The following is a 27989-nucleotide window of genomic DNA, read 5'->3' on the forward strand; positions in this document are numbered from 1 at the left end:
ATTCCTCGTCGAACACAACCTACCTCTTTTCCACGTTGGGCCTCTTCTATGGAAAATGTTTCCGAAATGCGACGAGGCGAAGCGTTATGGATGTCGACGCAACTCTGAAACGCAACTCGCAAGAATGCGGAGGTGGCCAACCTGAAATTTATTTCACAGGCATCGCTCTCGAGTCTGTTTTTTTAGTTTCCCTCAGCTGCTGCCCCGAGATTCCAGTGAATCTGCTGAAGATGCTTTAGATGCTCTTGAAGCTGAGTTTGCCACACTACAGGCATACAGTCTTCAAGAGCACATTATGAAAGAAGAAAGGTGGGACATGCAGTGGTCTATGGTTGGAAAACATGTCTCACCGAGTTGCTAAGGTGATGCTCTATTTACTCGTGATACCGCATAGCAAGAATGAGTGTGAGAGGATTTTAGCACGGCGAGGAAAACTAGGACTGAATTCCGCTCATCATTGTGCAACACAACCCTCCAACACCTGCTGCTAGTGAAGGGCCGTCAGTCTGGACCATGTTTTGAGCAAATCTACTCGGACAAATTTTTGAAGTGAGCAAAGCCTGCTACTGCAAGGAGGTCCCTGCAAAAGGACTCATCGAACACTGCCTGAAAGTTTGAACCCCCCCACCTCGTTGGCGCGAATAAATCTCCTGATTTTTTATCTCGCCAGGTTGGCAGGTATGGAACGTGGTTAGACAGCAAAGCCAAACGAGTGCACAAAACAAAAAAAGGTTGGCCGGGGCACAGTCCAAAGGAGTGCACGAAACAAAACACCTTTGTGGAGTGCACAAAACAAGCACCCCCCCTGTAGTCTGCACCTATGAACAATGGCACACAACAATGCCTTACGCAAATAGGTCTTGCAATGTGTTCTGTGTACTCCATAGACTAACACAAGTGGTGCACGCAAGTAATGTTTAACAACTCATAGCTCTAGTATTGCACAAAATGCTGATGAACTTTAACATTTGCCATAAACATCACTGCCAATTATTGCCATTCAACACAAACAGCACAAAAAGCTCTGCTTACGTTGATTCCCACAGTGGGTAGGATCACGTAAATTTTCGAAACTGTTCCTGCATTTGTTAAATGAAAAAAATTACTTCGTAGAGCAGAAATAGAAGGCTGATATAACCTCTTTGAATTTTGTGCCAAAAGTACGAAACTAGTGACATCAGTGTGTGATGCCTAAAATCTAGCAATATTTTTCAGATTTTGGTGATCTTTAGCCTTGACCTGACGTTGCCATGGTCTATGACGTCATGTGAACAAAGTTGATCTGGAAGTGACAAGTGGTGTTGCCTGCTATCTTTTCTTTTCTTCGGTAGTTGTTTTCTGGCACACCAAGTATCTGCTTTCAGCAAACTGCTTTCAATAAAAGTGATCTATATTCGCTATTCTGGTGATGTGAACCGCCAGATTGGCTGAACAGATATTTCTCTTAGTGTCCCCTCAAGTTATTATGCAGCTTATCCTTGCATGTCACAATCAGATTTGGCAACAAGTTTTGTTCCTGTTTTGCAACTTGTGACATTTGAACAAGTTTCAAGCCTCTTAGTTGCATCTAGAATTACCACAGCCTACTTGCACAGTTATGGAGGTTGCCAAAATGAGTTCAATATATATTTTTTTTTTCTTGCTGCAAAAATTTTTTTTTAACATTTATTAAACCAATTTTGATACGCTAAGAGTGCATGTGCAACGGTCATGCTTGTGGTTCTTTCCAATTTTTCACTGTACTTGGGTTCAGGAAAACATTGAGCATAATACCAAGGCCAGCTACATTAACTTTGGTGTAGATGGTGAGATATGGGACTTCATCGAGTTTGAGGAACTGAGAAATTTCCTTAATTCACACCTTTTCAAAGTAAGCAAAGAAATGCTACACATTGAAATTCCCAAGCATTGTATATAATGCTGCTATGATATGGAAAGGGCAGTAGACGCCTGTTAAAGCGAACTTGAAGGGACCACTAAAATATCTTTGTCTTATAAGAAATTTGTCTTAACAGAAGTGACCCACAAAACCCTAAATCTACCATTCCTGGTGCACCCAAATATGCACGACATGAAACAATAACTGAAACAAGCAGATTATCAAAAAAAAGAAAATTGTTGAATTTGCATAATTCAAGGTATTGCTTCATGCCCTCTTGAATAACTGAGTTATTGTTTCCTGCTGGTTCTGTAAAAATCTGTGTGCTGTCACAAAAGCTGACACTTTAGCTAGCTGATTCAAGAAAATGTTTAGTGCCATCATGTTGAAAAAATATGCCAGAATATTCAGAGAATTATCATCTGCATCATGCATGAACACTGCTGGTTCTTGTGGCTGTTGGGCAGTGTCCTCATCATAATTATCAGCCTATGGAGGCACCCCGAGAACCTTCTCAGTTATTGTTTCTGTGGTGTCAGCCCTGCAGGTTTCGATGTTCTCTATGCTGGTGTAGTTGTTTATGTCCACAGAAACACCATTTGCTTCTTGTGTATAGCTAGCAGAGTTACCCTTTCCAAGTCTGCTGATCCAGCCTTCACACTGAGCCAAGTAGCAGGTGTTGGTGATGGCTGCCAAAGTTGGCTCAACTGAATTAGTGGTTTGTGTTTAGTGGCTTTTCTGTGCATTGGGTCTATGAGAAAAGCAACCAAATGATCACACATTGTTCATAATGTCCCAAAATTCAGCTTATTTCTGTTTGTCTGAAAAGGAGTTTACTGTATTTAACCATTTTTGCCAAGGTGGCACCTTCTCAAATTTCTGCAAACTTTTTGCAAATAGTGTAAGAATCGACAGCAAATGGCTGGCAGACAGGTTTAATTCAGACTTTGTTGTCTCTGGTGGTTGTGCTTTAGTGACTTTAGTGGTTGTACAATTAGTGACCATTGACATTGAATGCTACATGAGACTTGATGTTGCATCACCACTACACTTAAGACCTTGTACCTCTGTGGAAGTGAAGGAAGTGCCGTTATTTCTCATTTCTAACAAGTCCTATGGGAATGATGACGTTAGCCTGAAGAGTTACTTTTCCGGAATCAAAGGTTGCGCACATTATTGTTCACAGGGACAAAGCAGCCCCTCTTGGTAATTATTATTCTATCTTATTACTATCAGTATTCTTTGAAGTTGCAGAGTACATTATCAACAGTAGAATGTCATGTTTTCTGTATGTGCACAAGTTGATCACTGACAATCAATTCGTGTTACAAAATAGTAAATCAGCAGGTTCAGATAAAAACAAATTTTCAAGTTGAATGCGTAATGTGTAACCTAAAGTTTCTTCAATTTGTCTGCAGTTTGAACACCAGTTCATGGAGCACAGCACTCCAATTGTCATCATGACATCATGCTGAAATGAGTTCGGCACGAATTCTAGGTGCTCTTGCAATCACTGATTTGTAAATGCACATTGTGCAGATATCATGTGAACTCTTTGTAGCAGACAACATAGTGCTGCACTTGTTGGTTATAGCACAAGGACAACTTCTTGATTTTTGTGAAACGAGACGCACAGATACTACCCTGAACTTGCACCATGTGAGTTAATGTTGAGAACTGGTTCATAAAGTGCAGGCAAATTGAAGAGCCCTCCATATACAATGATTCTCAAAGAAACAGCACTGTTGAGTACTGGTTCATAAAGTGCAAGAGAATTGAAGAGCCCTCTATATACAGTAGACTTCTGTTACTTCGACTCCAGTTAATCCGATTTTTTACGGCTAATTCGATTCCGACCGAAGGTCCCAGCCGGCGCCCATACACTTCTATGTGCCCAAGGTTCCATTATTTCGATCTCAAAATTGGCCTTCGCCAAATAATTTTAATTTGACTGGTCCACTTCGCCACAATACAGCCGTGTTCTGCTGTGAAGCATATCAAGAATGAAAACGAGCCACTGTCCCGGGACATATTACATGTTCCTAATACTACAGGGGCACACGTGCCGTCTCCGGTCACAGTACAAGCACCCGGATGGGAAATAATACTGGCAGCCTTTCAGAGCTGTTTCTGATGTTGCTGTGGCAATTTGAGCTCTCGTTTTGCCTACCATGCGTGTCTCGTATATGACGCCATTAACGGGGCCTAGTATGCGTTCTTTAATTACACTCGCCTGCACGCGCCGTGCACTGACAAGCGGAGAAAAACTAATTGTGTTTTGAGAAAGCTAGCGAAAAGAAAGGCGGTAAAATGACACAACTCAGATAGCTAACAAAAGTTTAATGCCAACAAAAGAGCAGTGGTCTATCTAAAACTCTGAAGCCTGTCGGTAAACTTATTAGGCATCTCATGCTCGTACTGTGACCGGAGATGGTGCATGTACGTGTGTAAATTAAGGAACACTTGCTATGTCCCGTAACAGTGGCAGCTTTCATCGTTTGGTATGCTTCTGCGCATAACACGACTGTATTGCGGCAAAGCTAACATTAAAGGCGATACTGCCAAGTGAGTCAGCCGCGCATTTCGGCATTTCTTCTGCCTTTTGTTCAATTCGACCTGCTGGATAACTCGATGAGTTTCATCGGTCCTGTTAGTTTCGAATTAACTTAAGTCGACTGTACCCTGATTCTCGCATTTCTGAGAACTGGTTCATAAAGTGCAAGCAAATTGAAGCGACCTATATATACACCGATTCTCACAATATGCAGCACTATTGAGAACTGGTTCCCAAAGTGTAGGCAAATCGAAGAGACCAACATATACACTGATCCTCATGTAGTGATGTGTATTAATGTCTTGCTTTGAAGTGCATGTTAGGGAGCCTTACTGAAGTGTTTACCCAAGCAGGTTTTTGCTGTGTATACTGAGGAGAGAACAATGTTTCAACCCGTTAAGGTGCTGTGTACACGATTACACGTGTGCTTCAAGATATTGCATCAACAGCAAAACCGTTGATAAAAGTAATGATATTTAAAACGTGTTTTATATGTATATTTTGAAACTGTTCTTAATGGAATTGTGCTGCAAGTCTGAATAATGGGTGAAAAATGTTTTAGTGAAACGAATGGGAAGGTAGACGGTTGTGTGTTTTTGCTTAGTGTGAATATGTCGTTGCATGTAGTGGGTTCACTTAATTCATCATTTTTAACAGTGCCAAGTACAAGTATAATTGTACCAAGTATAATTTTCTAGTTCCTGGATAGGTGCTTTTTAAAGGGACACTAAAGGAAAATACTGAGTCAATGTGGACTGTTCAAAAACTATTTCAGAAACTTTGCAGCGCTTGTTTCTTGCCAAGAAAAGACAGTTTATGAGAAAATAGCATCTTAAGGGTCTGAATACCTTTATCGCCATTCAATTTTCCCGCCACCCAACCGAGGAGTGGTGATGTTGCATATGCTATCACTGCCCTTTGCTGCCGTCGGTGAGTAAAACGGCGCCCAACAGATGGCGGTATGGCTTGTTGAGCAAAACGCAAATGGAGAATGCAAGCCAAGGCAGAGCGGTGGGTTTGCCACTGTAGCTGCTTTTGGTCAAGTGGCGTGGACTATATTCGGGCATCCCGCGACATCACATGGAAACAGGATCTCTGCTACTTGCAGCTTGTGCAAGTTTCGTGATCTAGGAAAACCAGCGCAGTCCTACGAGATAACGAAACTACTGAAATGCAAAAGCGCGAACGGCGCTGAGTCAAGCGAAAACGAAACCTTTTAACCGCCCACGTCTTTGTCAAGGGTAATATCAACGAGTTCTTCTTTTCTAAAAATGAAATAGAACTGGACAAGTAGCATTTTATTTTGTCTTATAATGCAATATAATGATGTTTTTATAAAGAGTGGTTAAGTACCAGTGACTGAATTTACATGAGGAGTGCCTTGGTCATCGGGCAAGTACTTGAATATCTCGGGGGAGTCTCTAATCGTGTCCTGCATTTACCTAAATTTCCCGACTACTAAGGCTCTGTTCTCGATAATATTGATGCCTTAGAGATTCTCGAGCGCTAATCTATTGCTTTAGCTTGACCTAATATTTGCCTTTAGTGTCCTATTAAGCCTGCTAGACATGAAATAGTTGATGTTCTCATATCTAATGTTCCTGTAGTGAGTTTTCACATGGAGCCCACATTCTGTAAACTTGGCAAAACTCACTAAAATGTTGAAAATTTTGAACTATTCTGCACCTGTACACTTATGATTCTGAAGATGCAAGAAATGTGGTGAAAGTAAGTTTTCAATAAACAGAAATAATTGGCACCTGAAAGTGTTAAAAACTAAGAGTTGCATTCTTTTAGCAAGGCTTATACTGACTTTGTGCAAGCTGTGGTTGGTGTGTTGGTCACCAGTGTCATTTGGCATGTGTCTCAGGTTTCTCGTGGCATTGTGTGCAGCTGACTGTGGAAGAATATGTGGCAGCCATGCAAGTTCTTGTGCACGATGTGCGCTTCACCCTCTACAATGTTTGCTACAAGCGGCTCTTGCTGGTCTGGGTGCTTCTGGGTTTCTTCATTCTTCTCTGCCTGCTGTTCTCTGGTGTTCGAGGCCTCGCCCTCTTTGGTGGTGGCGTTGTCTGGCTCGTGGTCAACGCCCTGGGCATTTTCGTCTGTATGTGGCTTAAATTCAAGGCAAGCACACTTCGCTTTATTTCAATATATATATATATATACACACACACACACAATTAAGCAATCAGCACTATGATATTTAGTGCCCTAAAGCAGTCAATTTTCTTCCATTATTTGCTGTTAACATTTTTTTAAATCCTGCAGATATAAGGAAATTTGAATTTTGGGGGTTAGTGAATTTATGGGAAAAAGACGAATGAAATTTTTGCAGAAGTAGTTCAGTACTAAACTTGATAGACTTGAAAATAAGTTTGAAGCGCGAAATAAGATGTTATACTCGTATGAAGCTTGACTGAAAAGGGCCATGTGCACCTTTTATTGTTATGAGTCGCGAGTCGGATTCCCAGCTGCCGCGGTTGCTTTCATGCTTTCAGTCTGGGCTGAATGCTAAAAACACTCATTTACCATACTTGGGTGCATATTGAAAAACCCCAGGTGATCGAAATTAATCCTGAGGCTTGCCCACTACGGTGTCATTCGTAGCCCATATGTTGTTTTGGGGCATTACTGTCGAGTGTAATTAGAGCTAACAACAACCCACATGCAAGAAGAGTACATAAAACACAGGTGCTTGGTTGCATTTGTTGTGTGTAAGGGTCCCTTTTTTAGCACATTTTCCTCTCAACAGCAATGCATGACCAACTAGCCCAATAGTTAGTTCTACTCTTTTTGGAGGCTCAACTTAACACTTTTCTGCCTGTGGGTAAAGCAGCTGTTTTTGGGTAGTCTAGTAAATACTTTCATTTTCTATCACAAAGCATTCTTGATACTAAACTGTATAGTACCAAGTTGAATAGGAAGAAATTTTCTTTCTGATGCACTAGTCCCAAACAACATGGTATTAATTAAATTTTAGAATGTCTAAAAGATTTTATAGAAAAATGAAAGTTCTACAAAAACATCATTGTTGCTTCCCACAAATAAAACCTACAAACAAATTTTATAATATGCATTTTTAATGCAACATTCTAGCAAATATCATCCTTCTATGTAATAAATTTCTACAGGTTCAAAAAAAATTTTACGCTAGTGACTAGCTCTAGCGCAATGCTGAGGTGTGCTTCTGGCTGTCTTTTCCCACAAAACTCAACTCCCTGCAAGGCAGCCGGCAAATGATCAGGACCACAGGATGTAACACCATGCAGATAAGAATTGGGACCTTCAGAACATTCAGCATACCTTTATATCAGTGCACAGCAGCTTTAAAGCGGTTTGGCAAATAAAGCGAAACTCCGTTCTGAAATATGACAAACTGAAGTTGTCTTCTGTGTCAGTGCTGCTTCCAAAGTCCAAAAACTTGAATGCAGATGCATTGGAGTAGGAGAAATGCAACGTTTCCAGGCATGAGCGGCGTGCGGCGTTGACACCATCCTTGAAACTGAGTGCTCATCGCGCTGACCACGCCCTTTCTCTGGAGGCACTTTAAAAATCTGCACCCAGCAGAAAAAGAAAACTGAAAACTGAGACCATAGGTCGGCGCACTTACTCAGAGTGCACTCACTCACTCACACTCACTTCAAAGGCATGAGCACGAGTGCCATTCAGTGTAAGCGGAGGTGAGTGCAAGTGTGAGTGAATGCGAGTGAGTGGAGGTGGGTGCGAGTTCGAGTGAGTGCCAGTGAGTGTGAGTGTGAGTTAGTGCCAGTGAGAGTGAGTGGAGGTGAGTGTTAGCAGAGGCGAGTTCCAGTGATTGTGAGTGCGAGTGAGTGCCAGTGAGTGTGAGTGGAGGTGAGTGCGAGTGTGAGTGAGTGCCAGTGCCAGTGAGGGTTAGCAGAGGCGAGTGCAAGTGAGTGCCAGTGATTGTGAGGGGTGGTGAGTGCGAGTGAGAGTGAGTGGAGGCGAGTGTGAGCTTGAGCGGGCGCTTGTGAGTGCGAGCGGAGGTGAGTGTGAACGTGAGTGCGGGCCTGGAAAATTTAAGGTGAGTGAGTGTGAGTGAGCGTTCTCCCACACTGCCGACCTATGGCTGGCATACACTACGGTGCTCTGTTGCTCGATGTTCGCTCGCCCGTAGCGATGTATTAAAACAGTTTGTTTTACGTCGTCTTGTCTACGTGCCATTCCCTCCTCGATAATCAATGAGAGGCAAGCTCCAAACGAAGGCTGTTGAAGTTGGCAGCCGCTCGAAGTCATGAAGTTATTTAAATATAAAGAGTTAGTAATGGAACGACTCAGTTCATTCCGTTCCCTAATTGTTTTAAGGAAATATGAATATTTAGAGGAATTTGAGTTAAAGGTGTATTCATTAGGTGTTCTAGAGTGCTTGTGGCCTGTTGACCTAGAACAATTCAAAGAATTTCGTACGGATTGTCAATCGTTTTGTCACCATGAATAAATTGAAACAAAAACTTAAGTCATGCTAGTTTTGCCCTGCTTTGCATTGTTAATAAACGGGCTCTTTTTAATAATTCAGTCTATTTATCCGTTAACTTGTATTTATTATAAATGAACCTTATTTCTTTCCTCTGCACCCCCTCTTATGAGCTCTTTTGTGTGCTTAAATCAAACAATACATGCGTACTCCAGCACTGGTCAAACAAAGAATTTTGTAGGCCAGCAGATTTGTATCTGCTCGTGCAAGACGAAGGCGTTTTCTCAGAAAGATGAGTCGCTTTGGTGCTCAGCATATACATTGATTTCCACTTGAGGTTATGTTGTTAACATGGGTTTCCCATGGGAGAGCACGTGTTAAAGTGACACCTAAATATTTACCCTGAAATACACAAGTGAGAGGTATGTCATGAATAATGTAGGTAAAATCAGATATCTGTTTCTTTCTACTTACTGTTAGCATTATTTATCTTTGGGCATTTAGAGTCATCTGCCACTCCTGGCACCAACAAAAGATAGAATTTTGTATATGATGATCATCATTGCAATTGATTTCGCGGTACGAAAAACAGTCATCAGCGAATAGACCGATGTTACCACGTAATCGGGAAGACAAATCGTTTATGTATATTAAAAATAACACTGGGTCCAAAACGCTGCCTTCTCGCCCTCCAGAAGTATTAAGTTCTAAACTGGAAGCTTAGGTCTGAATATACACGAATTGTGACTGGCAGAGGGTAGCACACTCACTCATGAGTGCATTCACTCACATTCACTCGCACTCATTAAAAGGCGTTAGTGCCAGTCAGTGTGAGTGGACGGGAGTGCGCGTGAGTGCCAGTGAGTGTGAACGGAGGTGAGTGTGAGTGTAGATGAGTGCAAGCGCGAGTGAGTGCCAGCGAGTTTGAGCGGAGGTGAGTGCGAGTGCGAGTGAAAGCCAGTGATTGTGAGTGGAGATGAGTGTGGGTGAGTGGAGATGAGTGTGAATGTGAGTGAGTGAGTGCAGGGCCTCAAAAAACTATGGTGAGTGAGCGTGAGTGAGTATTCTCCCACACTGCCGACCTGTGACTGAGACTGACTAAATAGATCCTAAATAACCAAATAAATCGCTGTCTGTCTGAAACTGTCTGAAAGTGCTCGCAGAGCGGCAAAATATGAATTCGCAATCATTGATAGTGGGCTCTCGATGGGAATAGGCCAGTGCAGGAAAGTGTTATTTTATTGCTGGGGGAATGAAAAGGCCAGCATGAATTGATCTGAGCATAAAACACAAGTGGTGGTTTCCTACTACTGCCATGGATTTAGCAGTAATTTCATGATTACTTATAGCTAGGGTTTCTTTTTGAGCTAGCAGCGTTTTCGGTTTAAACAGAAAAAGAAAAGTTAAATTTCAGCTGAATTCTTTTTTCAAAATTCAGTTTTAACCAAATAAAGGTTAGTGAAATCAAATTTACCTGAAAGCTCAAACAAACATTCGACATGTAGTAATAAGCCTACATGCGTTCCAGTACAAGGAGCCTGGTAACGTCAAGAATACGTACCAGCCTGTTGCTAAGGCAATCTTTACTTAGTTCCTTATTAGCACAGAAAGCCCACAATGCGGCGGCCAGACTCGGCCTGCCCATCCCAACGTGGGTGCGGCCAACTGCGCGATAATCGCATATCTCAGGACTCGCAATAAAGTTTTTCCATCCATCCAACCATTTTGCCTGCTGTTGCTATGAAAATGACAGGCGGGAAGGGCGGGAAGGGGTCTGGGGTATAAAGATAGATAGCCCCCGGGTCTTTGTAGTCTCTGCGCTGCATACTAGGGGTGTGCAAGTATTTGAAGCTTTCAAATAATTCAGGTCGGTCTTCAAATGGAATAGCCACTATTCGAAAATCCAAATATTTATCGACTAGCTTTTGAATATTTACATTGACTTTACACTATTAAACATAAAATTGAATAAAAAAGGTGGTAACTTTCATCCCATACACAGCAGACATAACAGTGGACAGCACGCTGTGTCACCCAGACAGCCAAATTTTTCTGGCAAAACACGATCACTTGCGTTAAAATGTCATTTAGACACGCCATTCGGTAGTAGATGTTTCTTGGTACTAAGTTTATAGATGCAGCGCCTGTGACCTCATATTGGATTAAGTATGAATGTACCATTGCAACAAAAGTGGCACCATATCCATGACCATTTGAACTAGAGGAAAATCCTTTCACTCTGTCATTGCTGCAGATGGCATGCATTTTTTATTTAGTTGCGAAGGTATAAACAGATTAATTAGCCAACAAGGCAGCCTTTCTCAACTTGATATGACAGTCCTCAGGGCTGTGAAGAAAATAATTATGCAGGAAATAGTGCGATGAAAGCGACTAAATGCAATGTTTTAGGACGCAATAAGAATTTTGCCAGAATTGTGCCCGTTATTTTTTATCAACTTGGCTAAAGTAAGGTGGGACACCCTGTATTGGAGAGAGTCATGACAATGACAAGTCTGGGCTGGCAATTTTAGTCATATTGTAATTTAACTCGCTGAAATTGGCTCATGAATAAACAGAACTTTGATTGCACTACATTTTGTGGGTTGGCCAAAGATACATTGCCGTTGTAGCTACTGGTGGATGGAATTTTAGGAGTGGAACTTGTGTACACTGTGTACCAGTATGAATGGAGACAATTATTCTGTCTTCTGACAGTGATTATTGCACTAGTATCAGTCAGGACCTTACTCACCGTTATTTGCTATGCAGTTCATGCTGAAGAATCCTGCCCATTTACCTTATTTTACCTTGGCACAGGAACAAAGAAAATTACTACCTTTGAATGCAATTCTTGTTTTCCTTTTCTTATTGGCACACTGTGCACATGAAAAGGATAAGTGCGAAACTGGACCCATCGGAGGCCCTTTTTCCTTCTTATACTGTCTACTATTATCTACTATTATGAGTATTGAGAGACATTGGGAAAGTGATGCTGTGGTTGTATAGGTTCCTAGAATACAGTAAGACCTTGAATTTTGCATGATGCTCTCTGCACGATTCTTGGAGTAGTTTGGACCACAGCATTTTCTGCAAGTTATTATGCAAGACAGATGTAAGGATAATCGCATTTCATGCAGTGAGTTTGGTGGGTCCATGGTAATAATTCAGTGTAAAGTATTGTATGTCTCATAAAAGGATAGCAATAGCACTTCTGCTGTTTCTTAAATTGCATTTTGCTGTTTTCAGTTGCTCCACATGCTCGAGCGGTGTATTGCCAGCATCAACAGCCTCTTCTTCCGTCACAAGATATTGCTTGGACTTGACGACCGTGGAAAGATTTCATGTCACAAAGTTCACGTATCCTTCTAACCTCACATGCTTGTGAGGTTAGGTTTTGTGTTGTCTTGGTGCATAGCTAGTGCATGAGTGATGAAGAAACCTGTTGGAACACGCGCAAGCACAGCATAAATGTAAATACAAGTCATATGACATCTGGCTGGAAACGTTATGTATTTCTGATTTTCTGCCCACAACGTTGTGCACAATGTCGGTGCATGTTCATTAATAGGAAAAAAAGAAGCACAAAAGAAAGATGGGTATAAAAATTACAGCAGGATGTGTACTCCTGCCGTCTTTCTTGTACCCATGTCTCTTTTAGGCTTCTTTTTTCCTCTTAATGAACACCTACTGACTCACTCAACAGCATAGTTTGCCTATTCGTGCTGTATTTATTATATTTGTCCTTGCTCGTGCTCATTTTTTGCTGTTTATAAGCTCCTAATTTATGTAGTGACAGCACTAATGTTACATTTTTCTTTAGCTCTTGTTCAAAACCACTGCTACTCTAGCAAATTGATAATTCACCTGGAAAGCAGAAAAAAATTTGTGGAGGCATCCAGTTCATTACTTGCTGCTCAGAACTAAAGAGCTGAAAATAATTAATGGCAGGGCTGTCCCTTGTTCAACAATAGCTGTGACAATTCGGTGGCACATAAAGTCTCTATATTGTGTTGAAACGAACTTTTATTGGTGCGCTTTTTAGTAAATGCTTGTATCATACTTTGCATTTACTGCTTGCTATTTATTATACATGAGCTACAAATTGTGCACACTGTTTTGCCTGCAATTTTTAATTTCATAATTTCGCAGAATACCTGTTTTTTGTCATGTATGCTAAGCAGTGGAACAAATTTTTATGCCAGATACCTTCAGGTCACTCACCAATTATACTACATGTGTAAGTTCAATGTCTCCGACTTTTCAATGAGGATGTTTTGCAGTCTTGGATTTTGGTAAACCTCTGAAATATGTGAACAGTCTACATTTGGGGTACATTCTATTGAAAAGAAGTAAAGGTCAGTTGACTGTTGTCCACAGCGGCTATCTGGCCTTTACTTTCTTGTGATAGGCTGTGCCTTTCGGTTCCAAGAGGTTATGCAACTTGTCAAGTGGTTGAAGTGTTGCATGGTCAATACACACCATCATCAGTATGTGTCAAAAGTGACCTGAAAACAGTTTTAGCCAGGAGGACATAAACATTGCATTAGCAGAAAACCATTGGTACGATGTAGATTCTGGTATGACTTGCAGCGTGGCAGAATGGTGGCTACTCCCACTATTGGAAACTTGTTGGATATAGTTGTTAGCATGATAAGTTGTGTGTCGGATTTCACGCGTAATTGTATGGTACCACGGTTTTGCTGACTTCATTGCTTGTATTTAAAGAGAGATGCCATGTGTGGTGCAACTTGAAACCTGTGATAAGTTTATTTATTTTTTATTTATTTATTAGTATTACCCTCAGGCATTACAGAGGGGAGTGGAACATACGGAAAAAGACACTATACAGGTTTTTCTTCTGCTAATACAATGTTAGCTGAAACGTGAAGCAACAAAAATTCAAGCAATTGACCGATAACAAATATACTAATTACATAGTTGGTTAGTTACATTGCAATACACTTGTGTTTAAAACATTATGAAACTGGGAATATTGAACAGTGGATGTGACTGCTCCAGGATGGTGGTTCCAATCCTGTGAGGTGCGGGGTACAAATGATTGATAACATGTTTGCGTTAAGCACGACATTATTCCCACCTTTTGTGCATGATCGAAACGAGGGGAAATGTATGATGGAGGAAGAATAAGGTCGTTGTGTAGGGTGGGACTGTAGTATATTCTTGTGGAAGAGACATAGGCGGGAAAACTTGCGGCGGCAGGCGAGTGACGCAAGCTGTGGGACTCTTTCATTAAAGTGATACTGGCAGTACGACTGTAGTTTCCTAGAATGAAGCGGACAGAGTTATTTTGGACAAGCTCGAGGGCAGAGGTTAATATAGCAGTGCTGGGGTCCCAAATTGAAGAGGCATATTCGAGTTTACTTCGGACTAAAGATTTGTAAAGGAGGAGTTTTAAAGAAACAGGAGCAGATGAAAAATTGCGCCGGAGGTAACCTAACGAGCGGTTTGCATTGCTAATTATTTTGCTAATATGAAGAGACCAAGAAAGAGAGGAAGTTATGTGCACACCCAAGTAGCAATAGGATGTTACGGATTCGAGAGCGGAATTCTCGAGCAAGTAGGAAATGGGGCAAGAAGTTGTACAGGAGATGCGTAATACCTTACATTTTGTAGTGTTGAGTTCCATCAGCCAGACTTTACACCAGTTAGATATATAGTTGATATCGTTTTGAAGGATCGTAACATCATTTTGGTCAATAATTTCTCAGAAGACTACGCAATCGTCGGCGAATAAGTGAATGTTAGAGGTCACGCATTGCGGCAAGCCATTAATATAAATGAGAAACAGGAGAGGGCCGAGCACTGAGCCTCGGGGCACGCCAGAATGAACTGGCTTCAACGGGGAATTATAAGTGTTAGCAGACACGAATTGTGAGCGTCCGGTTAGAAAAATATTCGATCCAAAAGAGAAGTTTCCTATCAATGTTCAATTTGCTTAATTTAAAGAGAAGTAAACTGTGGCAAACTTTTTCAAAGGCTTTTGCGAAATCTAGGAAGACACAGTCAGCTATAGAACGACGATCAAGAATTGTATGTAGCTTGTGTGTAAAGGAAGCCAACTGTGTTTCGCAGGAAAGAGACCGGCGGAAACCATGTTGAGCCTTTGAAAAGAACGAGTTGGCATCAAGGAAATTAACAATGTTTGTGTAAAGAACATGTTCGAGAATTTTACACGGGATACTAGTTAGTGAAATCGGGCGATAGTTTAGGGGTGAATTTTTACTTCCAGATTTATGAACTGGAACCACCTTGCCGACTTTCTAGTCGGGTGGCAGTGTGGATTCATCAAGTGATTGTTGGAATATTTTGGATAGCATAATACTAGAATATATTTTGGTACTTTTTAAGAATTTCGCATTGATAAGGTCAATTCCTGGGCTTGAGGACACTTTCAATGATTCGATAATTTTTTCGATGCCAAGGGGTTGTATAATTACTGGATCCATTGTTAGAGAGTCAAAACGCTGCACGTTGGGAAGTGTTGTAGAGGAGGCTATAACAAAATTACGGCAAAATACATCATTTAATACCACAGAGCAGTCGGCAACTGGAATCGCATCACCAGAAGAGTCAAGTAACGTGATTTCGCTATTACGGTCGGGGTGAATCGTTCGCCAAAACTTTTTTGGGTCATTACTGAGCATAGTTGGCAGAGTATTTTGTAGGAAATTATTACGAGAACATTTCAGTGTGGAGACATAAGCATTATTCGCTTTCACATATGCATCCCATCGCTGCTCGGAGAGAGAATGCTTGGCAGAGCGATAGAGCCGCTTTTTTTTGTTACGAAGTCGTTTTAAATTCGAGTTATACCAAAGTGCTGTTGTATGCGAAGAAATAGTGCGCATAGGTACGTGCTTGTCGATTAGTTCATGTACTTTTCTTGTAAACATATTCCAGTTAGTTTCGGTAGTACGGCTTTCAAAATCATCTAAGAAAACATGAGCTAAGAAACAAGTTACGCGAACATTCACAAGACATTTGATACTGTTGCTCATTTGTGACCACTAAAAGTAACTTCTAGCACATGCCTCTGCGGCCAGTACTGTCCTCTGATTTGTGCTTGCATAGCCTCTGTATGAAAGCAAATACACTGACCAAAGTGCCCATCTGTAGCTGTGCTTGTAGATGTACCTAGTGTCTCATGCCACAGCATTTGGTGTACAGTAAATTTTCACTTATTAATCTCCCGTTAATTCAATCTTTTAATTAATTTGATACCAACCGAAGGACCTAGCTGGCGCCCATACATTTCTGTAGGTCCAAACTTCCATTATTTTAATTCCAAAATTGGCCATCACTAGATAATTCGAAACGCCTGGTCAGCTTCGCCGCAATACAGCGATGCTATGCGGTGAAGCATGCGCAGTTAATTGCGGTGAAGCATACTATCAGAAATGGAAGTTCTGTGTCAGTTGCAACATCTTGCGCCGAACTACTGAGCTAACTAGTGAGCCAAAACACTAACTAACGCAAACTACTGAGCCAAAACACTAACTTCAAATGAAGTCGCTTAATTTTGTTGGACGTTCTTGTTCAGTGACAACCACACAGATGTGTTGGTTTGCGCTTATCCCTAGAAGCCTAACTAAAGCAATTCATTTCAGCGTCGGCATTCCTGGAGTGTGGGTGTGTTTGGTGGTGCATTATAACATGGCCACAGGAAAATAAAATCGTTTCTGCTATACAATGCATTCCAAATGTTCCACATCAGTCTTACACATATGTGGACCAGCTTAAGCTGATTTGAACTGACGCTCTTTTTTATGGGGCAGTCGGGAAAGATAGCTGCGCTCTCGGCTTAACAAATAAGTAGTACGATCTATTGTTATATATTTTAGCACTAGCTTGTATGCCTGATTAATAAATCTGCATCGTTTAATGGCAAACACCATGCGTGTAACTTTAAAATATATTTCGCATGTGCACCACGTCCAGTTACCGGGGTGGTAGTGCAGCACGCTGACAAATGAGCTGTTTGCTTTCATGAAACTTCTTGACTAGAAATATCCAATGGCAGCCGTAATCGTCAATTAAATTTGCACTCAGGGCACTCTGTATTCTGCACAACCACACCATACAAGATCAGACTTTTGCAGCCGCAAACTGAGGATGTAAAGTTTTGGTTTTATATATTGTAGAAGCCGAATGGCAGTCATAAAGGGTCGCAGAATATGCAAACGACAGAAATTGCGCTCGCGGCAATGGTGTTCATGACGCGACTTGTGCAGATCGGGTTTCAAAATTTTAGGAACCCATTCTTTGGCATTCAAAATATCAGTCGCAGTTTTACACTGACTTGATGGAGCAGCCCTAATAATCGAACTTGTGCAAAATTTTAGTCGATGACACTGATCGGTAAGCCACTGAACACTTCTTTTTCCTTTATTCTTTTCATAAATGTCAGAGTTAGTCTTCTCGCAAAGTTATGTGGAATACTGGTAAACATGCAATGACCAACAAATTTAAAGTAACTTCACATTTTTGTGTGGTAGTCTGCTATGCCAACTGAATGTCACCAAGAATATAAGAAATAACTGAGAGCACTACGCAAATGGCATTCACTGTATGTTGATGGGTGTTGTTCATGGTTGTCACAGTCAGTATTTCTTGTTCACTGTGCACGAGTACTTCTGATTAGCTAACTTTATGTACTTACCTAATCGACGACAAGATGTCAATGGAAATGTTGTGGAAGAGGTTAAAATATAAATAACTGGATTTAAAGCAACCTAGCATCTGCATTAACGTTGATAAGCATTAACAAAAACCTATCAACATACAATGGGTGTTGCTTGCGTAAATTCCTTGGCTATTTTTTTTTTTTTTTTCTTGGCCACATTTAGTTGGCACGACCACATTGTAACTTAATAGCGGTTTCCGAGGAACATGTGTGGGTTTCTGCAGCTGTATGACATTTAGTGAACTTTCCTTTAGTGAACTTTCCTCCACCTTGCGGGCTTCCACAAAACTGATCGGCCGTAACCTAATAGTGTTCTGTAAAAATCAAATGAAGGACATCTTTTCTTCATTTGTCTGCATTTCACTCATGTTGAGCTGTACTTATCATGCTCCAAAACGCGTGTCTTCTGCTCCAAAACAAAACATTCCTGCTCCAAACCTGCTCCAATATGCCAAATTTGCTGCTTCCATCTCTGATACCAAGAATCAAAACGAGCCACTGTCACGGGACATATTACACGTTCCTAATACTACAGGTGTGCATGTGCAGTCTTCAGTCGCAGCACAGGCACCCAGATGCCTAATAAGCATACTGGCAGCCTTTCAGAGCTGTTTCTGATGTAGCTGTGGGAATTTGAGCTTGCGTTCTGCCTGCCATACGTGTCTCGTATATGACACCGTTAAGGGGGCCTAGTACGCGTTCCTTAATTTTACACGTGCCCATGCGCCGTGCACTGGGAAGTGGAGAAAAACCATCTGTGTTTTGGGAAAGCTAGTGAAAAATAAGCCGGTAAAATGAAACAACTCGGAAAGTTCAGGGGACATTTAAAGCGAACAAAAGAGCAGGAATCTATCTAAAATTCTTAAGGCCTGCTAGTAAACTTGTTAGGCATCCCCGTGCTCATACTGTTACCGGAGACAGCACATGTGCATGGGTAAATTATGGAACACATGCTATGTCCCGTAGCAGTGGCACCTTTCCCTCACTTGGTATGCTTCAATGCATAATATGCACTGCAATTAAATGCAGTGATGTGCGCTGCAGAAAACTGCCCCGCTGCAGCTTCATCGCGAGAGGGATCGGTCGTAAACCGATTTTTTTCGGCTCGCCGCAGTGGCAAGTCAGCTGCAATTGGAGGAAATCAATGAGAGTGGCCCTTTCAATTATGTGCACTCGGTGAAACTGGTGTCATGTGGACCCGCCCAACCGCTCGATTCACATTTGCATCTGGTGTCAGCTGCACCGCTCATTTTGCACCATCGTCTGCTTGTGTCAGCTCTCACTCGCACTTGCTTTGGTTGGCTTGGTGTGCGATTGTTTGTGTACAATGATAAGTCTAAACCGAGATGTCCCGATGGAAAGATTTTTGGAGACAGTGCGCCATATCAGGTTCTGCACAACCAGATGGACCCTGAATACAAGAGCGCAGAGGTGACACCCAGTACCTAATTCTCATTGTCTATTGAACATGGCGATGCCGCAACAGAAGGGAGCTCCCCAACATCATTGTGAACAGTGGAAATGGCGTCATCATCTTCATAAGACATAACTTGCGTTAAGAACGAAAGACAAAAAATGTAAGGACTGCGCCACTGTGTCAGCAGACAAAGGAAAAAGCATGCGACATCTCGCACCTACACGCAGAGTAAAAAAAGAGGAGGAGATATTTTCATGCTGTCATGTTACTGCCACATTGGCTCGCCGCCAGTTGGTGTGGCCGTACTGCTGCAGCTGCGTTTTAACACCAACGGCTCACCACGTGCATTTTTCCGCTAGTGTGACTGAGGCTTATGCGGCTGTATTGCGGTGAGGCTAACTTCAAAGGCAAATACTGCCAAGTGAATTAAAGGGCCCCTGAAACGGTTCAGACAAATTTTGTAGACGCGTAGGGTACAGCTAAAGTTAATCATTCACACCACAATTCGTGTGAAATGTCTGATATTAAGAGAGTTATGGACGATTACAAGTTGCCCTCCTCCATAGTCGTACATTTTCCTCTCAACTCATTCGCCGAGTGATCGGGGCTAAGCTCTGCCTTCACTGGCTCTGCATCATGATGGCACGTCGTGTCGTCGACTTCCAGCTCCCTATGAGCGCGCGCGCGAAGCCTCTCCAAACTCTCCGCCAGCCGCTTGGCAGTCGACCCCAAGCGAGAGCTATCGAAGCAGTGCGCGTGGCAAGCATTCTGTCGCAGCGCCGAACGTGTCTGGTATTCCGGTAACCACAGGCAAGCTGAGCGTTTCGACGGATGGCTGGAGGCATAAACTCAAGCTGATGAAGGAACTTTAGTGAGACATACGTGAGCGGCCTGATCAGTCTGCACTGTCCAGCCCCCTGTTGGCGCAGAGCTTAACCAGTCAAACAAAGCGCTAATATTGCTCTAACCAAGTGTAAAACATTTTAAACGTTTACAAAAACAATGTGTTAACGATTACACCACTGCGAAAAATTTACACCAGCAGCAAAGAAGAAACATTTCATTACTGCTACTGTGTGTGGTTGAGTACTGTGCCACCAGGTGGCTGCACCTTGCAGATCATTCACAATTGCGCTTCTGCTCATCCGGTGAAATGGCCAGGCCCTATACCCTTGCGCTTGCATTTACCCTAATACCAGACTCGTGAAATGCTATTGCGTTAATAATCTTCCGGTGTAAAGTGACGGCCGCAAACGTGCAAATCCTGGCGCCGATCGGATAGCGGCAGTCTGATGCGCTGCAGCCAGTCTGCTCTTCTGCTGCCTTGCAGAGGGACACAATGTCGCAGCTTGACATATTGCCAGCCGCTATGTTTGGAGTCCACAACGCAACAAAGTCGAATCATAGTGCTCGCGAATAGACTGAGACGGACTCTGACCGCGGAGCTCTCGTCAAAGTGTAGCACGTTGTAACACAAGGGGACGACGCTAGCTGTGTGCTGGAAGTGCTTAAGTGTAGTGAGAAATTGTTCTTGTGCATTCTCTTTCTGTTACTTTCTTTCTATAGAAACAAATTAACTAACATTCCAACTATTACGAACATCATTTGTTCACCATAAAGGAGGAAACATTATCGATAACGCGCCCTGGGCAGCCAATCGGATAGCTCGCCCTACTGATGTCAGTTGGGTGATTTATGTCATATGGGTAGGGGCGGCTGAAATTTCCGCCGAGCAGTGTGCTGCGATTGGCAGCGATGTACATTTTCAAAACCTTATAATAAATTACATGCTTTACACGGAGCACTTAGATGCGTCAATTAATGATCAGAAGGACCTATTCCAAAGACTCAGTACGTTTGTTCAAAATCGTCAAAATCGTTTCAGGGTCCCTTTAACGACGATTCGGCATTTTTTCTGCCTTTTATTTAATTCGACCCACCGGATAATTCAATCAGTTTCGTCGGTCCCATTAGGATCGAATTAACGGAAGTCAACTGTGCATGCCATGTGCCAAATGCTGATAATTTCAGTGCCATGTAATATTTAAATAATGAGTAAATAACAATGAAATAAATAAACGTCTGCTGGTAATGAACCTGACCCTTGTTGATTCTGAGACTTGCACAGAACCATTTTGAAAAATCAGGACATCAGATATCATTAGCCTAAATTGAAATGTGAGCTGGGGAAAAAAAATAGAGAGGGAGTGAGAGAGAGAGAGCAGCTAAGCAGATGACAATATACTGAAATACAGTGGGCTTCTATAAATACAGCCTTGATAGGACCCATGAAATTGAGTGAATTACTCGGTGGGTCAAATTAAAGAAGCGGAGAAAAGATGCTCATTTGGAAGTATTTGCCCTATTCCAACATGCTTCCGAACGTAACACACACTCAGTTTTTAAAGCGAAACTTTCTATGCCTCTTTTTTCGACTTTCCCATTGCTGCTGCTGCTGCTGCCGCCCCCGCCGCTCACACGACGTCACGGGGTGGTTGAGAGCATGTATATAGATGACAGGCTCGAGTAAGAAAGGAAAGGCGACGGAAGTTTTCACCCCCACTGCGTCAAATTTGCACACCCTCTGGAGCTCCCTGGCCGTGGTCACATTAGCCACTTGACAGCTGTAATTATCCGTGACTCCCCTCAGAAGCATTGCAGAAACTGTAGCGCTTCCCTTTCTACTAACGTGTGAGGCCATAGGGGACGCAGATAGAACTGTAGAGAGGAGAAGGAGAGGGAGGAGGAGAGGCAGTTCCCATATAAGAGAGGGGGGAGGTGACATGAGAAGGCAAGGAAACCTCACTACTGTACGACAGTGGTTGCGGGGAAACAGGATAAGCTTAAGTTCAGGGTATGGTACAGTCCATTGCTGCTATTTGTGAAAAATAAACGCCAAGCAAATATGTCAAGCGGACAAATTGCACAGGACGTGCAGAAGCAGAGCCGCATTAATTAAAGCGCACCGCAGGGTCCAGGAGACACTACGAAAGTGGTCGACCGTCAAATCAACACTTCTGCGCCCGCCGCGTCAGCTTTCCGGCTATGGCATTGCTAGAAGTCATGGATTTGATCCCAATCGCAGCAGCCGCATTTTGACGGGGGCGAAATAGAAAATGCACGTGCTTTAGATTTTGGGACATGTTAAAGGACATCATGGTGTCAAAATTCTCATAATCTGAGTGGTTTTGGCACATACAGCCCCATAATCCAATTCAAGTTTTATACTTCTGCCACAATGCAATGTGCCATGCGAGGTAATGACAACGCTCAACCCTTTTAGAGGTTATAAAATATGGCACACAACAACGCATCAAGCAAACACCTCTCCCTGTGTGTTCTGTGTACTACACAGACAAACAGCAGTGGTGCACGCAAGGTAACGTTTAACATCAACTCACCACTCTCATGTTAGCCTAAACGTTGAAGAAATTAAGCTTTAGCCGTCAACATCACCGCTAATTATCGTCAATCAAAGCATCCAGCACGGAAAGCTTCGCTTACATAGATTCCCACAGTGTGTGGGATTTGCATAATTTGTTTTATGGCTTCAAAGTATATCGATAGTTAACTTAGAAATGACATTAAAGCCTTAAACAGTGCATAAATCTAACATATGCCAGACTTCTGAACAAGAAATGCATGTCTTTGGTTATGTCAATCAAAAGCGTATGAAACCAGCAAAGTTTACCTCCACAGAATGAAAATTTATAGACACGTTTGTCCATTGTCGTCGCTCTTAGAGAGCGACGACAATTTCGGTTTTCACTCTCGAGCGAAGACCGAAAAACCCTCCTACAACCACGATGCATTCCGCCACCTCGACGCATTCTGACCCCTCGTTGCATTCCGACAACACGACGCGACCCAACACAGTGAAGCCACAAAACACGAAGCCGCGACCCGACACCACAAGTTCAATGGCGCGGCTGAAGGCCACAACAGCACCTTGTCACGAGGCTTCCACCCGACACAGCCGCGACCGTGCGAAGTGACAGACCGCGCAGTCAGTGACCGACCGACAATGAACCCAAACACCAAGTGCCGACTTACAAGTTACCCTAGATGGACATCCAGTGGTTGCACTCGTCGACACTGGGGCCGACTACTCTGTCGTTAGTGGATGATTTTTGTCACAACTCAAGAAAGTCAAAACCGCATGGGAAGGTCTTCAAATACGCACAGCAGGAGGCCACCTTATAACCCCGATGGGACGATGCACTGCGCGAGTGGCTGTTCACGGTCACACCTACCCTGTGAACTTCATCATCCTACTGCACTGCTCTCGCGACGTAATCCTTGGAATGGACTTCCTGAACGAAAACAGTGCGGTGATCAACCTGCAGACGAAAACCATAACACTGACAACAAAACGGTCAGAAAGAATGCAAAGCAATCATTATCATCGCGCCGCGTTCACCATCCTCGACGATCAAGTGAGCCTCCCGTCAAATGCTAGCGTCATGGCACTCTGTCGAAACAGACGCATTTTCAAGCGGCGATGCGATTGTTGAAACGAACTTGCAGATGCTTCTGGATCGCCAAATTTGTGTCGCATGCGGTATCGTCCATCTGCGTGAAGGCAGAGCGGCTGTGCTAATAACCAATTTCAGCACTGAACACAAGCACCTCAACAGGGGTACTACGTTCGCTTTCTTGGAAGAGTTCGCCAAAATAAGCGACGCATTAGCACTCTCGAGTCGTCCCATGAGGCATCGTCGACGGTGACTGATGAGGTGAACTTCGACATTAACCCCACCCTGCCTCAACAAAAGCAAGAAAAGCTACGTCGCCTTCTTCTGCTATATTACGAATGTTTTTCAGTCGTCGAGGATGCAGAAAACGCACATAGCGAAGCATCGCTTTATACGATGAATCGGCTCGTCCCATCTGCCGATGCCCCTACCGCGTTTCAGCGCGAGAACGTGAAACAGTCAAGACACAAGTTAAAGAAATGCTTCGCGACGTCATTCAGCCGTCCAAGAGCTCGTGGTCTTCATTCGTGGTGCTTGTAAAGAAGAAAGACGGTACCCTACAATTTTGCGTTGATTATAGGCATCTCAACAGCGTCACGAAAAAAGATGTCTACTCGCTTTCGAGAATCGACGAATCGACGAGAATCGACTGTGCGGTGCCAAGTATTTTTCGTCGATGGACCTCCGGAGCGGCTACTGGCAGATTGAGATTGACGAGAGGGACCATGAGAAGACTGCCTTCATCACGCCGGATGGTCTTTACGAACTTAAAGTTATGCCACTTGGACTATGCTCAGCGCCAGCGACATTTCAGCGTGTCATGGACACCGTGTTATCTGGGCTGAAATGGAAGATATGCCTCGTATATCTTGATGACGTGACGTCTCTAGCACCTTAACAGGCTACAGACCGTGCTAGAGGCAATTAGGACGTCTGGACTCGCTCTGAAACCAGAGAAATGTCGTTTCGCCTACAAAGAGCTCCTGTTCCTCGGCCACGTAGTTAATCGCGAAGGCGTACGTCCGGACCCCAAAATGACGGCAGCCATCGAAAGTTTCCCGATGCCCAGTGAAAAGAAAGCTGTGCGTAGATTCTGTGCGTATTACAGGCGTTTTGTCCGAGATTTCTCTCGAATCGCAGAACCTCTCACTCACATTACGAAAGCCGACGCGCAGTTCACATGGAAGAACCCCAAGAAGACGCTTTTCGCAAACTTCCAAGACGCTTGCAGTCACCGCCAGTACTCGGCCATTTCGACGAGAGCGCTGACACCGAGATCGACACGGATGCAAGTGGCATAGGACTCAGTGCTGTATTGATTCAAAAGAAGAACGGCCTGGAGCGAACCATCGCCTACGTGAACAGATCCCTGCCGAAAGCCGAATTGGAACTATTAGACGACCAGAAAGGAATGCCTCGCTGTCGTTTAGGCAGTCATAGAATTTCGGCCGTATCTTTACAGGAAGCACTTCAAGGTCGTCAGTGACCACCACGCTCTGTGCTGGCTCGCTAACCTGAAAGACCCGTCAGGTCGCCTTGGTCATTGGAGCCTGCGACTCTAAAAAACACTTATTCTTGGACAACTTGTTTACCACTTCAAGCAGTTTGTTGTGCCGCGTGCGGGCGCTTGTGTACCGCATTGCAAGCAAAGCTACAGTGCCAGTATCAAGTAAGACTTTGTGTATGCCGGCAGCGTAGCAGACGACACAGCAAGTGTTGCTCTTGGCAACTGCACGTGGCGCACAGCAACGCGAGGCCACATGCTCGCGTGTTTATCCTTAGAGTGGACAACCCTGCACTTTGTTTTAGTCGAGTTTATACCGGCAGAAAGAAGTGTAGACATCTGACATGTGATCCACATGCAGCTCTGGTAGGGTGGCTCCAGGTGTCTCGTCATAAGCACGCCGTTGGCTGGCGTACGCGGCCGTCACTTCAGGTGAAGGCAACAGTGGCACCATTTGGCCATTTCATTAAAACATTCTTAAGTGCAGAGTTCGCTCTGGACCCATTCCCCCTATCTAGTATGCTCTAGCACTGCTTTCAGTCTCTGACTATAAAGGCTTATTGAATAATGTTATTTTACATGCTAAACTAGTGACAACGTAGTTGCGTCAGGTGTTCTTGGCATTTTCGAGAATTACATGTGTTCAAGGACGAACTAGTGAAGTGGTTATTCTAGGCTTGAGACAACTCCCCATTGGCAATTGTTACAGAGCTGTTCGATAAATGAGGAATATCAAGCACGCAGTAGACCAGGGGATGACGTATCGTGGTCAGGAGGTGTTATTCATTTCAATATTTGACAGCATGCAGTATGCAGTATGCATGACGGATGTTTGGTGTGCCGATGTGCTACTCGTCTCAATTTACCTGATGAACTCGGCATCGCTCAGTCCCACTTTAGCAATACAGTCTACTCAGTCCCATCATTAGTGCCATGTGTTGGGTGGGAAAAAGTGATGCAGGTCGGCAAAAATATTTCTTGGGCTAGTCAGTGACACATGTGTGTTAATGTAGGGTGTCTACCAACCGGGAAAACCGGGAATTCTCAGGGAATTTGAATAGTCTGGAAATACTCAGGGAAAACTCAGGGAATTTGTGCTTCTACCAGAGAAAATTAGTTGTAACTTTATTGAAAGGGAACGATAGTCGTGTTAATGCTGGGTCCAGTAACGGAGGAATCGCAACGTATCGTCATTGACGCCGTGTCATCGACACGAGGTATTGCCAGAGTAGTTAACGACCGATTTTTCAGACGCCCGATTTTTCGGACATGCCTGCGGCAATTCGCACGGCTTTGCGGCACCACCATGTACTCCATATAGTCAATGTATATTGCCCTGACTGCAGGTCTGAAATGGCATTAATCAAATCCACCACCGCCGCCATTTTGATTATCTCGCCGCCTCGAACCGGCACTCTCGCACGCAGATCCGCTGGCAGCCGTAGCCACCACCGCGGCAACGTTAGGCCCAGCTGCTTCTACGTTCGCTATTAAGCTCCTTGCCATGCAATGCCGTGTTTTTCATTGAAAGAATTCGCCGCTGTCAGCAATGGCACCGACTCCGCCTTTGTAATTCTCACGACTGGCTTAGAAGCTCGCAGAGCACAGCGTGTTGCGTAATGCCAGTCTCCAAAAGTTAGCTTCGCCTCAGTACAGAAATGTTACGCGGTGAAGCATAACAAGCGTGGGAAGGGGCAATTATCACGGGACACAGTAGGTATTCCTTAATTATACACACGTGCACCCCCTTCTCCTGTCACAGTATGAGCACCAATATGCCTAATAAGCCTACTGGCAGGCCTGCAGAATGCAGAATGCCAACAAGTTTGGGCTCCAGCAGAAAGCGGCAAAAGAAGGACAGCATGAGAAGTTCTCGTCAAGTGGCTGCATCAAGCACGGAGCTCTGCAATCAACGTTGACGGCAACATTCTAAAAGAAAAGGCAGACTTTGTGGCATTGTGTCTGGGCATCGACGACTTTCAGGCGTCGAATGGGTGGCTGAATCGCTTTAAAAAACGAAACAGGATTGTGTACCGCCGCTCCTGCGGAGAAAGCACTTCCGTGGACGTTTCGATGGTGAACGAGTGGATGGAGTCGCTGCCAGACATGATTGCTGCATACAAGCCCTGCGATGTTTTCAGTGCGACGAGAGCAGTATATTTTACCATAAGCAGCCCGAGCAAACCCTTGCGTTTAAGGCTGACAGCTGTCATGGTGGCAATCGTAGTAAAGAGCTTGTGATGGCACTATTCTGTGCTAACAAGGACGATTCCAAGAGGCTGTCCGTGCTCGTAGTTGGAAAGTTTGCAAAGCCACGGTGCTTTAAGAACTTGGAGACGCTGCCATGCAGCTACAACTTCAACAAAAAGGCGTGGATGACGTCTTCGTTCTTCAGCATTTTTTTGCAGCAGCTGGATAACAAAATGAGTGCTAAGGCGAGGAAAATATTGCTTTTCGTGGACAACGCACCGTACCACCCACCCGATACGTCCAGCCTGAGGAACATAAAGTTTTTTTTTTTTTTTTTCCCAACTGCACAAGGTGGTTGCAGCCGCTGGATGCCGGCATCATTAAGTGCGTCAAGCAAGGGTACCAGAAGCGGTTAGTGCAGCGTCGGCTGGCGGCTATGGAGCACAGCGAGTCGGAAAAGAAGATCACTGTGCTCGACGCCATGCATTTTATTGCCAGTTCGTGGAACGCAGTGTCGCGAAGCACAGTCGCTAACTCGTTCAAGCACTGTGGCTTTAAGCAAGAGACTGCCTCCTCTGCTGGGGACGCAACAACCTCGATGCCGCTCGAGGCCGATGCAGGCTTCGCCGACGACAATTTCAATTTCACCGAGGTGCTACAGCACATGGACAGCATCCGGGACTTCATCTGTCCACGCGACGCCGCAGAGGACCTCCTTTTGGACATTGCCTAACTCCAGCGAAAGCTCTTGGTTCAAGGATCAATCAAGGTCCAAAAGAAACTTACCGACTTTTTTTAAAGTTCGCGCCAGCTGGCGGAAATCGCGGCAGT

At 43.7% G+C, this 27989-nt stretch overlaps 1 protein-coding gene across 1 annotated transcript in view; it reads left to right on the forward strand.

Annotated features, from left to right (window-relative positions):
• LOC126548247 (uncharacterized) overlaps positions 1 to 27989 on the forward strand; it is an 88595-nt gene that overhangs the window by 44093 nt on the left and 16513 nt on the right. The window contains exons 5-6 of the mRNA XM_050196399.2: positions 6327 to 6560; positions 12115 to 12225. Of these exons, the coding sequence (XP_050052356.1) occupies positions 6327 to 6560; positions 12115 to 12225 (345 nt within the window). The remainder of the gene's footprint in view (positions 1 to 6326; positions 6561 to 12114; positions 12226 to 27989) is intronic.

The sequence above is a fragment of the Dermacentor andersoni genome, chromosome 1 (assembly GCF_023375885.2).
Source record: "Dermacentor andersoni chromosome 1, qqDerAnde1_hic_scaffold, whole genome shotgun sequence".
Classification (NCBI taxonomy): Eukaryota; Metazoa; Arthropoda; class Arachnida; order Ixodida; family Ixodidae; genus Dermacentor; species Dermacentor andersoni.